Below are 11,335 nucleotides of genomic sequence, written 5' to 3'. Positions count from 1 at the left end.
AAATCCACCTCTCTGCTCCAATCATCATTTCTATATCTTCAATGAATCTGTTCCCGCCTTTAAAAAAAAGTGCATTCAGCCCTTGCTCACGTTTTCCTCCATTAATCATTGTGGCCCCAAATTATCTTTCTGTTTAAACATTATCCTATACGACAGCAATGAAGTGTACGCTTTTAGTTATATTTGCTTCGTTATCAAATTTTCCCAGGTATATTATACTTTACTATTACTACAAACAAAATGAAAAGGAACCAAGCTAAATTACTTTAATAATATGTGCAGATAATTGTGTAGTTACTATTTACCATAAATCCAGATGATTCCTATTATTTCCAGTATAGCCGCAATCAAAATCCCCCATCCAGCACAGAAGTGGTCAATCAGATGAACCCAGTAAATTCCAGCCTACAAAAAGAATACCAACCACTTCTAAGTATATTTTAATTACTTTTATGATTGACAGAGTCTTTAAAGTGTATCTATTAATTTCATTTTAACAAATGCTCCTTGGTTTCACCTGTGCTAAGGTGTGAACCAAGAATATCTTCAAATGTAAACACAGACATGGCTTTAACTACCTCAAAAAGGATGCACCTTTCATCCTGCACTGAGTCACTGGAGAAAAATGAGCTTTCAGAATAGCTGAGTATTAAAATGATATGCAGTGTCTGCGCGCTCTGCAGTAGCCGCCAAGAAAAGAGTGTGTGTTTAAAGTCTGTAACTTCACTGTCATTGGGGAAATTGTCCATTATTCCCTCATTGGGTCTCCTCCCCTCTTCAAAATAGACTTAACTATTGAAATTGTGCTATCATGGGGAAAAAAAACTGGGCTACAACTCAGAAAACCTTGATCCAAGTCAGGCTTGGACTCATCACTGAGCATCCTCTTGAACCTTTGTTTGCTCATTTAGATTATAAAATACGTTCCAACGAATGATCTGTCTGTGAAAAAATACTGTAGTTTACCTGAGTCACACACACGAGACCAAGGAGAAACAGCACCAAGCAGCAACCCAAAGTTATAGGAACCCTCATTTTCTTCATCACTTTGGGGAATAAATCTTGAATTGTTGTTGTAATCGTTTCTTCAGAAGGGGAGAGAAATGGAGTGTTAATGTCAACTCACTTGCCAATAATTTTAATCCAAGAATTCCATTTCTATTAATCACATTTACAAATATACGAAGAGAATATACTCTGAGTCCTACTCCTGGCTTTTAAAAATCCATAGGGTCCTTTCTCTTGGCAGTCACCACTTGTTGGTTCTGATAAAAACCAAATGGTTGTTTCTAGTCTGTTTTCTAAGGTTTTTCATTAGTGGTAATTATAAGGTAACAGATCTCTGGGGCTGAAATAGTTTGAAAGAGGGGTATGCAGAAGGAGGAATTCTAGGAGAACTTTTAAATAAGGTGAATTTTTGAATAAATATCATGGAGACAGAAAGGCCTTCCAGGTTTAAGAAATAAATGGGTTCGTAAAACAGTCCCAGCTAAAAGTAGAAGGATGTATGGCCGAAAGGATTCAGATTCAGGTTTAAAATTCTCAAGGGCTTTGAACGTCAACGAGAAGACGCCAGACTTTACACTGTATAGAGTTAACGAATAAAATATTTTATGTAAGAGTGATACGATGAAGAATGTTCCAGAATTTCTAGCTGCGTACCCTAGGGAAAATCCCTATGTGATTTTTAAAAGTTGGAAGTAACCCAAATGCCCATCATTATGGTGAAAGATTGTGAATTAGCTAGATCTGCATGAGTATGTATCAACATAGGTTCACAATACATGTTCAAAAACAACAGTCAGGATGATATGTATGTTATAAAACTTCATGTTTATGTGACAAAATTTTATTGAGGGGTTATTTATGGATACATATGTAACGTAGACAAACGTGGGCTGAATACCACACATAATCCGTGGTGACAGTTGCTTCTAGGAAGGAAGAAATGTGAATCGTATTTGGGAGGGGAACACAGGGAGCTTCAATTTCAATTCTGAAGCAAATATAAAATATTAACGCCTGTTCCTTTTGGGTATCTACTATACGAGTACTTCGTATTTTTCTGTATTTAAAATTAAGTTACAAAGAACTTTCAGACTCTAAGAGTCAAAGCAAGTGGGGCAGCAGGGTTAAGAAAAGGATAGTTTTAAGCAGGGGAAACATGAAATTAATAAAATATTAAGAGGGATATGGTAACACGTGAAATATTACTTACCAATGGATGCAAACTGAGAGTCAAGACCCAAAGTCAGAAGCATGAAGAAAAATAATATGGACCAAAATGGCCCACCTGGGAGCTGGGCTAGAGCTTCTGGATAAGCAATGAATGCCAGATCAAAACCTAAGAAAAAAGGGTATGAGGTTGAATTTAAATTAGTTGACAGAAAGTTCACATATCTGGACATTTTCAAAATAAGATGCTAGGAAACTTTCATGTTAATTTGGCAACCCAACCCATGATATACATTCTTGAACAACTATTTCATTTCCACTTTTAAAAGTATTTGATTTGGTTGTTCATCGATGTGATAATATGAGCATGTATGTGACAAGAGTTAAGCTAGTGAGAACAATTTTGTAAGTAGTACATTTCTCACATAAAAAACTCTTAACTATTTCAACGATTGTGTTTAACATATTTCTTTTTTTTTAATGATTCATGAAGAATAGCAACTGTCTTAAACTCCAGGAATCTAAAGGAAGTCACCTGGGCCTAGAAATTCTAAAAGAATTATGCTATCAAAAAAGATATGTTTTTAGTCTTCAGCCATCTCACCAAATGTTTAGTCAGAACTACTATTTGTAGTGTCATCTTAATTAGTATATGGACACTTGAAAGATTGTGTGTAACAAAACTAGGAATTGACTCTTATTTCATATTTGATGTGTATTATTTTTAGAGGTGCTTTTAAATTTTTTTCCAATTCTGTGGTATTTAGTTTTAAGTATTTTAAGTTTCTCCAGACTCCCAGAGGACTGGCCTTGGATTCAGGAGAATTAGCTGCGAGCCTGTGCTCTGTCACTTCCTAACAATTTAATCTTCTGCAAGACGTGAAATTTCCGTGTATCGATCCACTCCTCTGGAAATGAGGAGCTGGACATTAGATTATCCATAAGGTCCCTTCTAGTCCTAACATTCTGTTCTCCTGCATGGGTCGCTCCATCAAATACTAGCCATAAATAAAAATTTAATGAGGAATTCCTACCACTACAGACTCTAGAATTCTTTTCCTAAGAATCTTAGCCAGATAATTAAGCATCCCTAGCTAATGTCTTTAATGGTAGGAAGTTTGTTAATCAGATTCCTTTAAAGCTGGACACTCAACGTCACCTGGGATTCTATCTATATGATATTGATGTGTTTTAAAAATTCAGACACAATACTGTACTTGCACATAGAATATACTCTCATACAGTCATATGTATATGAATACACACATGTATATACACACACACATAAGTGAAGATAACACATGTGAAGGCATGCATGATGCCTGATGCTTGTAATTGTACAGTAAGCAGATCATATTAAGAATTAAACAAAAGTCAGTAAAAGCATCTTCTTAAACAATTGTTCCCCAATATAGTCCTGTTTTCTGAGATCAACTAAGAATTATCACATCATTAAAACAAATTACCTAAGATGAAATGAGAAAGAGAATGCAACACCCTAAATCCTGCCTGAGTGCTTTCAGTATATTGCTATAAAAGATATTACTGTTTCTTAAATGAGCTGCACTGAATTAATCAAAGTCATTAATATATAGCGTTACATACCCGATTTTACAACTTGAGAGACCTCCTTTCCAGATATATGAGCCATGTGTCCCAATATGGAAAAAATAGCAAATCCAGCAAACACGCTAGTGAGGCAGTTTGTCAAACAAACCACAATAGCATCTGAGAAGCAGTTGTTATTGAACTTATTGTAAGATGATAGNAGTGGCCGCATCTTTCCAGACCTATAAGAGAAAGCAAGTTAATAGTTAAAAACATGCACTTTAAATGTTTTACTTATATAAAATATTTCCTACATACAAATGAAGGAATATGAAGAGTAATGAAGTAAACGCCAACTACCCACTGCTCAGCTTAAAAAGTAAAAGGTTACCAGCCTTTGAAAGCCTCCAAGCACCCTTCTTTGATATCACCCTTAAACTTCTGGTGGTAACTGCTATCCTGACTTGTGTGTGTATCATTTCCTTGTTCTTTATTCTTTGTAACTCTATAAATGTGTAAACCCAAACAATACTGTATGTAGCTTTTCGTGTTCCTGAATTTATGGAAAAGTTTTCTTAATGCATTCTGAACTTGCACGACTTGCCTTTTTTTCATTCAGTATTGAGTATTGAGTAATGAGATTTCTCCATTGTCAGTTTGAACCAAGTGAAATTACAATTTTGTAAGTCAAAACTGAAAAAATATTGACAAATTCATATGGTTTAGTTAAATATGCATAGTTTTGAACACTATTTTAAAATTTTTCAATGTTTACTTTTGAGAGAGAGAGAGAGACGAGCAAGGGAGAGGCAGAGGGAGAGGGAGACACAGAATCCGAAGCAGGTTCCGGGCTCTGTGCCCAACTGGGGGCTTGAACCCACGAACCGTGATATATGACCTGAGCCGAAGTTGGACGCTTAATCGATTGAGTTGCCCAGGTGCCCCTCCATGGTTTTGAACTTTTTTTTACACTGCTCTATTGCCCCACTGTGGATACCACATGTTATCCTTTATCCTGTTGATGGACATTTAGGTCGTTCAGCTTTGTTATGAAAAATGATAGAGCTGTAAGTAGCCCTGTGCACGTCTCCTCATATGTAGTTGTGGAACTGTGATGTCGAAGAGTATATGCATCTTCTCTTTTATTAAATGATTNCCATTCCTTCACATTCTTGAAAATATTGGTCAAGATTCTTAATATGGCACAATCTGGTGGCTGTGAAATGGGAGCTTTAATTACCCTAAATTTACTTACAAGGTTTGGCATGTTTATATGTGTTTCTGTTCCACAGGTTTTTTTGCCCCGTGAAATTCCTTTTCCTGTCTTTTGCCAATTTTTTGTTTGGGTTCTTTGTTTCATTCGACCTCTAGGAATTATATTTGGATTCTAATCCTTTGTCTATTATATATGTTATTTTTTCCTCCCAATTATTGGCTTGCTCTTTTCACCTCTTAACATTGTGACCTGTGAGGAGCCAAAGATTTTAGTGTTGTTTTAATGTAACTGAAGGGGTCCTTCTTTGCTTTTATGTATTGTCCTTGATTCCTCTGGCTTAAAAAAAAACCTGTAGCAATTGGATGTCAGGTATATCAATTAGATAGTCCATCCTTTCCCCATTGATCTGCATCACCACCTCTGCCACGTTCAAGTTCCAAATGTTCATGAATCTATTTCTGGGACTACTGTTCCAACTGGTCAGAAAGAACGTGACCAGAAATAATGGAATTCCACATTGCTTTCATTCCTCTAGCATTATGATATTGCCTCATATCTGGTAGAACGAGTCTTCCTTACTTCTTCAGAAACACCTTTATTCTTTCACCTTTTTTTCCTTCACATACACTTTACAATCAGTGTTCGGGGTCTAAAGAAGACTGTGCTCTAAATCTGATTAAAGTTCTACTGACTCTACACATCAATATGGGGACAACAGAAACACATCAATTTTTCACAAGGCCAGTGCTAGGCAATTTTTAAAGAATGATGACATAATTATTGCTATTATGGAAAATAATGATAAATTGATACTTGTTTTTTTCTATGGAAATTAAAAACTCTAATTTCCCCCTTGAAAAGTATGTAATCTGTTTCCAGTTTCAGTAGGAATAAAAGTTGTTAGGGAGTAAGATATTACTAGGTCTTCAGAATAGAGCTTGATGTGATATTATTATTATATTATAATTATAATGGTAGGACACCAGTGGAAAGCAAAATGGATGGATGGATGAATGGATGGATGGATAGACTAGGTAGATAGATAGATAGATGGATAGGTAATGATTGTTTCACTTATTGTAACAAATCATTAGAAATGAAGTGCTCATTACTTAGGCAGCTGTACATTTTAAGAGATGGACAACATGCGTATGTTGGTGTCTCAGCTGCTTTTACTTGACATGTTTTGTATGCATATGTGAGTTAGAGGGAGCCTAGAAATGGGCGTGGCAGGTCTGGGTTCTATAAAAATGCTAGAGTATGCCAGGATGTGTACCCAAGGTTGCAAATAAAAGTGAAGCAAAATTCCGAACATAGTTATAATCTCCATATCTATTAATCTCATAGCTATATACAAAATTATTGATTTAGGGATTAGAAAACCTTAATTCAAGGTGCACCGACTGGCTGTGTAAACTTAACTAACTGTGAATATTTCTGGGTTTCAACTTCACCACTCTAAAATGAAGGAGTCAGTAAAATCATCACTGAAGACTAGAAGAGTCTTCTAGCTATAAATGTGTATGGTTCTCTGCTCTCCTAAAGATTGTAACTGAGTTCAGACAGGCAAAGAAAAGGAAAGAATATGTATTTGTGATCCCAGGCTCAGAATACGGATTGTGATAAATTAAAAAAAAATCTTAAGAAATAATCCTCAGTAGCAGCAAACCCAAAGAAAGAGCAAGGGAAANGGGAAGGAGGATTCAGTTGTATGTTTCACAAGGAGATTTAGGTTTAGGTCTGATATTTCAAAGGTAATAGAGACAATGAAACACAGACCAATATGCAATAATCACATCCATTTTTCAGGCTTGTTAAAGTCACTTAAGGAATATCAAAGTGGCTTTTCATCTGTGCTCAAAGTTATGAAGTTTAAAGAAAATTGAGGGTCTACTTCTTAGGGCGGATGTCGTATCTATAATAATACAGTGTAATTTAACAGCAGTAATTAAAATCATTGCTGATAGTTAGATAGCAGTTTACCATTTTGAAAGTGCATTAATTAATATTTTATCTTGTCTAACAACCTAACAGAGAGAAGATGATGAAAACCAACTTCCATTTTATTTGTTCCTTACTCATCATCAACAGTGGCCTTTGAGTTGGGAAGATATTAACTAACAAGATTAAAAGATGTGAAATCCAAGAAAATGAAGAAATAAACAAATGGCCTGCGGACTCATCAAACAAAATCTCCAAGACTAAAACAATAAAAGTCCGTGATTCTAAAGTAACTTAGGGCTGTTGTGATTAATTACTGATGGAAAATTATTTGGGTACAGGAAGGCCAGAGATTGACATCTCAATTTTCAGAAAAAAAGGTAAAGGATAGATAGATTTCCATCACTGAAAACGGATACATTTGATTTGATTACCAGAAAAATCCTACAACAAATAATTAAATATTCGGATCGGAAGTATTTAGAAAATAGCAAGTTGCTGGAAATTAGCATGAGTTCCTCAAAGAATACCATTGCAAACAAACTAATTCCATTTTGGGTAGCGTTGCTAGTACAGAATATCATAGTAGCACAGTCTTTCTTGACTTCAACATAAGACGTGGGGTTTTAGCTGACCTGGCATTTAATGGGTGCCAAGAATGTGATGATGTGATTACTAAAACAGTGAAACCATTCTTAGATTTAGGTGTGACTAGAAGCATCCTATATAGAGTACACTTACTATCAATACTATCTGCAGTCAAAAATGTAAAAGATTTTATGTACCCATGGTACACACAGCCACTATCTGGTGATGGGCAAAAGCTAAAAGAAGGTTTACCCAATTCACATTCATGGTACATGTTTAGGTTTATAAGTAACAGCTTTGTTTATGGAATGCTTCCTTCACCTCACATCTGTGTTGTAACATCCTAATCCATTAGGTACATTTTGATCTTAATTTGGGGATATTAACTTTCGAAGACAATTAAAATGTATATTGGAAACTTTCTGCTGTAATCTTGAAATATAGGTTACCCAAGAAGTCTGGCGATGCTACTCAGCAACTTGTAGATAGGCATCCCGCATGAAGTGTTCTTTTTCAGATTAATAGACCCCAAACATTTCTGGTCAAATAGAATCAGTTATATGAATACAATGGCCTTTAAAATCTTCCTGCTGAAAGTGATTATCTCACTTCCAATAAGAAAGCACTGGTGTCATGTAAAATGGCTACATCCGTGGACAGAAACACTAATAATTTTAACTGCATATTCTTTGGCAACACTCCTATTCAGTGTTTGCTTGTAAGGCTTACCCCCTCAGATCATCTGAAATCCAAGTGAAGTCTTACCTCAGCTTCCCGAAGTTTTGTAAAGTTTGACTGTGCCCCAATATAGTATGAGATGCCTTTTGATGCGCCCTCCAGAGTAGCACCTCGGATTAACAGGATGAGTAGGACAATATAGGGGAAAATAGCTGTAAAATATACCACCTACCAAGAAAAACAACCGGAGGTTAAGAAGTTAAATTTTTAAGCCGTGGTATGTAATTGTATGCAAAGCTATTAGCCAGTTGAAACCAGTAAAATAAAGTACTAAAGACTTCATAAGTTACTGATGAATCTGGTGATACCAATACCAAAGTTGCCATCATTTTGTCTTTCCGTTCTCCCCACTCTCAAATGATCCGTTGTCAAGACACTCCGATGTATGAAGCAATATTTCCTGGGTTCACGTTGTGAATACACCATACAACAGCAGTAGCAACTTGCAATCTAGGTAGACTGCTTTCCTAAATAGGTCTTTTTAAATGTCCGAGGAGACTAAGCATCATTTCTTGGGAGATTACTACATTGAGGTGGGAAGGGAAATGGTGTTAAACCCTGCGATGAGTTAGTATAGATTTACCACCCTCCCCCCCGAAGGAGAAGGGACGTAATCTCCTAGGAGATGTCCAAATCCCATGAAATCTGATCAAAGCGAATACCGAACACTTGATATTATTATCCTTAAAGCCGCCATTAAGAGAGCTGGATAGCCCATATACATGATGAACAGATTGCCTTTGCGGCTAGCTTTTCACCAATGTGGCTGATTTCTTTGATCCATAGATGTCCTATTTTTGACAATAGGCCCAAGGAGACGATTTAAAGTCAGCCAGAGACCAATAAAAATTAACTGCCCGAGCAAATGGCCTTTAATGGATTATTTCAATATTAACGTCAAAAAGGAGCCACAGGTTTCAAAGATGTGCAACTGAAACATTATTTTGGAAAGTTTCCATGGACTTTCTGATGGGCCAGTATTTGTGTGATCTAGCAGCGTCTCATTATAATGTTATGTTAACTGAATGTGCTAGACATTGTACCAGTGATTCATAGAGAGAGTCGACAGCTACCCTTGTCTTCCATCTTTAAGGAGATTTCAGCCTAGCAGTTACAAACACATAAAGATTCACTTTTCTGGGCACTGCACAATGGTTCGTGGAGAAAATTTCATGCTGTTCCCTGAAATTGCCATGATGCTCTCTGAAAGTCTAAAACACAAAACCGTAAAAAGGGAAAATAATAATGCTTTTCAGAAGAGGACTCTTCGCTGAAGAAGAGGGTTCTGAGTCATTTTTGGGGATGCTTTAGAACAGCTGTATATTTGACTTTTTTCTCTCTCTCCAACTAAAGGATTCCTGACACTAATGCTATATAACAAGGATCTAGACTTCCAAACCAAACATTGCAATATATAATTCCATTCAAGATGCTTATTTATATAATAGTAAAGACAATTTTGGGGCGCCTGGGTGGCTTAGTCGGTTAAGCGTCCGACTTTTGCTTAGGTCATGATCTCGCGGTTCGTGGGTTCGAGCCCCGCGTCGGGCCCTGTGCTGACTGCCAGCTCGGAGCCTGGAGCCTGTTTCAGTCTGTGACTCCCTCTCTCTCTGACCCTCCCCTGCTCACGCTGTCTCTCTCTCTCTCCTAGAAATAAATAAAACATTAAAAAAAATTTTTTTTAAATAGTAAAGACAATTTTTAAAGTATACGCTCAAGCCTCAGAATGCTGTATTGGCTAGCAGGGTCCAGCTTCTGGGTCCAGTTGACCCTTGAACAACACAGGTTTGAGCTACACGGATCTACTTCTATGAGGATTGTTTTCAATAAATACAGTACCGTGAATATATTTTCTCTTACAATTTTCTTAACAACATGTTCTTTTCTCTAGCTTACTTTATTGTAAGAATACAGTATATACCACATATAACAGGGGCGCCTGGGTGGCTCAGTCGGTTAAGCATCTAACTTCAGCTCACGTCATGATCGTGCTGTTGGTGAGTTCGAGCCCCACATGGATCTCTCTGCTATCAGCGCAGAGCCCACTTTGGATCTTCTGTCCGCCTCTCTCTCTGCCTCTCCCCTGCTCATGCTCTGTCTCTCTCTCTCTCAAAAACGAAATAAACATTTAAAAAAAAAATACACACAACATACAAAAATAGGTGTTAATTGACTGTGTTATCAGTAAGGCTTCTGGTGAACAATAGGCTGTTAGTAGTTAAGTTGGGAGGGATCAAAAGTTAGAGCAGGATTTTCAACTGCATGAGGTGGGGGTTTTGGTGTCCCCCACCCTGACATTGTTCAAGGATCAGCTATAATTGTACAACTCTGGTCCCAGTTCTTGCTTGTTTTATTTATACCAATAGTGGGGATCTTATGTATTTTCTCACAGCCAGGCTGCCTACTTAGAAAGCTTCTCACACATTCGAATGTTCCCATTATAGAAAAAAACATGCATCTGATTATGCTTGACACTGAACTGCGATGACATTGGAAAAGAGCTATATCACTATCTAATGTGTTTTCCAAATTACCTTGCCAGAAGACTTGATTCCTTTAAATAGCGCTGCTCCAACGATGAGCCAAGCCAGAAGAAGACAAAGTGCTAAATACCACACAATTACTCCAGTCACATCCATTCCACTTGACCGCTGGAGCGCCACTTTGCTGAAAACACACAAGGCCTTTTCATGAACACAGAACCACTTTTTTTCCCCCAAAGGCTGTGGATCTTTATATGTTTACTGTGTAGCCACCATTCAGAGCAAGATACATATTCCTTCCATTCCAGAAAGTTCCCTCCTGACTGGTTTCAGTTACTCCTCCCCCTGGTATCTATCTCTTTTTCTTTTTTCCCCTTAAATAGTTTATTGTCAAGTTGGTTTACATATACAGAATAACTTTTCCTAATAACATCGAATTTTGTAATATCTGCCATCCAGGGGGGTGTTTCATGGGTATTCTATCTCATTAATGCATCAATGTCATGTGACGTTTTTACTGATACTATTGTAAAGAGGGGCAGACATAGTTCAGTGAAAAGCTAGGCTCTGAATTTTAGGGCTCACTGAGGCCAATGCAGTGCTTTGAACTCTCGAACAAAAGAGCTACTAATTTCTTTAACTATGA

The 11,335-nt window shown here is 37.0% G+C and overlaps 2 protein-coding genes across 2 annotated transcripts in view; one reads left to right on the top strand and one right to left on the bottom strand.

Moving 5' to 3' along the window:
- Positions 1-7,173, top strand: part of CT83 (cancer/testis antigen 83) — a 15,302-nt gene extending 8,129 nt beyond the window's left edge. The window contains exon 3 of the mRNA XM_077775167.1: positions 6,974-7,173. Coding sequence (XP_077631293.1) covers positions 6,974-6,984 — 11 coding nt within the window. The 3' untranslated portion in view covers positions 6,985-7,173. The remainder of the gene's footprint in view (positions 1-6,973) is intronic.
- Positions 1-11,335, bottom strand: part of SLC6A14 (solute carrier family 6 member 14) — a 24,309-nt gene that overhangs the window by 3,601 nt on the left and 9,373 nt on the right. The window contains 8 exon segments of the mRNA XM_077775166.1: positions 1-57; positions 306-405; positions 967-1,085; positions 2,219-2,344; positions 3,781-3,944; positions 3,946-3,965; positions 8,234-8,374; positions 10,741-10,873. The exon segment at positions 1-57 is cut by the window's left edge and continues 6 nt beyond it. Coding sequence (XP_077631292.1) covers positions 1-57; positions 306-405; positions 967-1,085; positions 2,219-2,344; positions 3,781-3,944; positions 3,946-3,965; positions 8,234-8,374; positions 10,741-10,873 — 860 coding nt within the window.

This window comes from Crocuta crocuta, unplaced genomic scaffold, assembly GCF_008692635.1.
Source record: "Crocuta crocuta isolate KB4526 unplaced genomic scaffold, BGI_CrCroc_1.0 scaffold531, whole genome shotgun sequence".
Classification (NCBI taxonomy): domain Eukaryota; kingdom Metazoa; phylum Chordata; class Mammalia; order Carnivora; family Hyaenidae; genus Crocuta; species Crocuta crocuta.
This window is presented reverse-complemented; position numbering and strand designations above follow the sequence as displayed.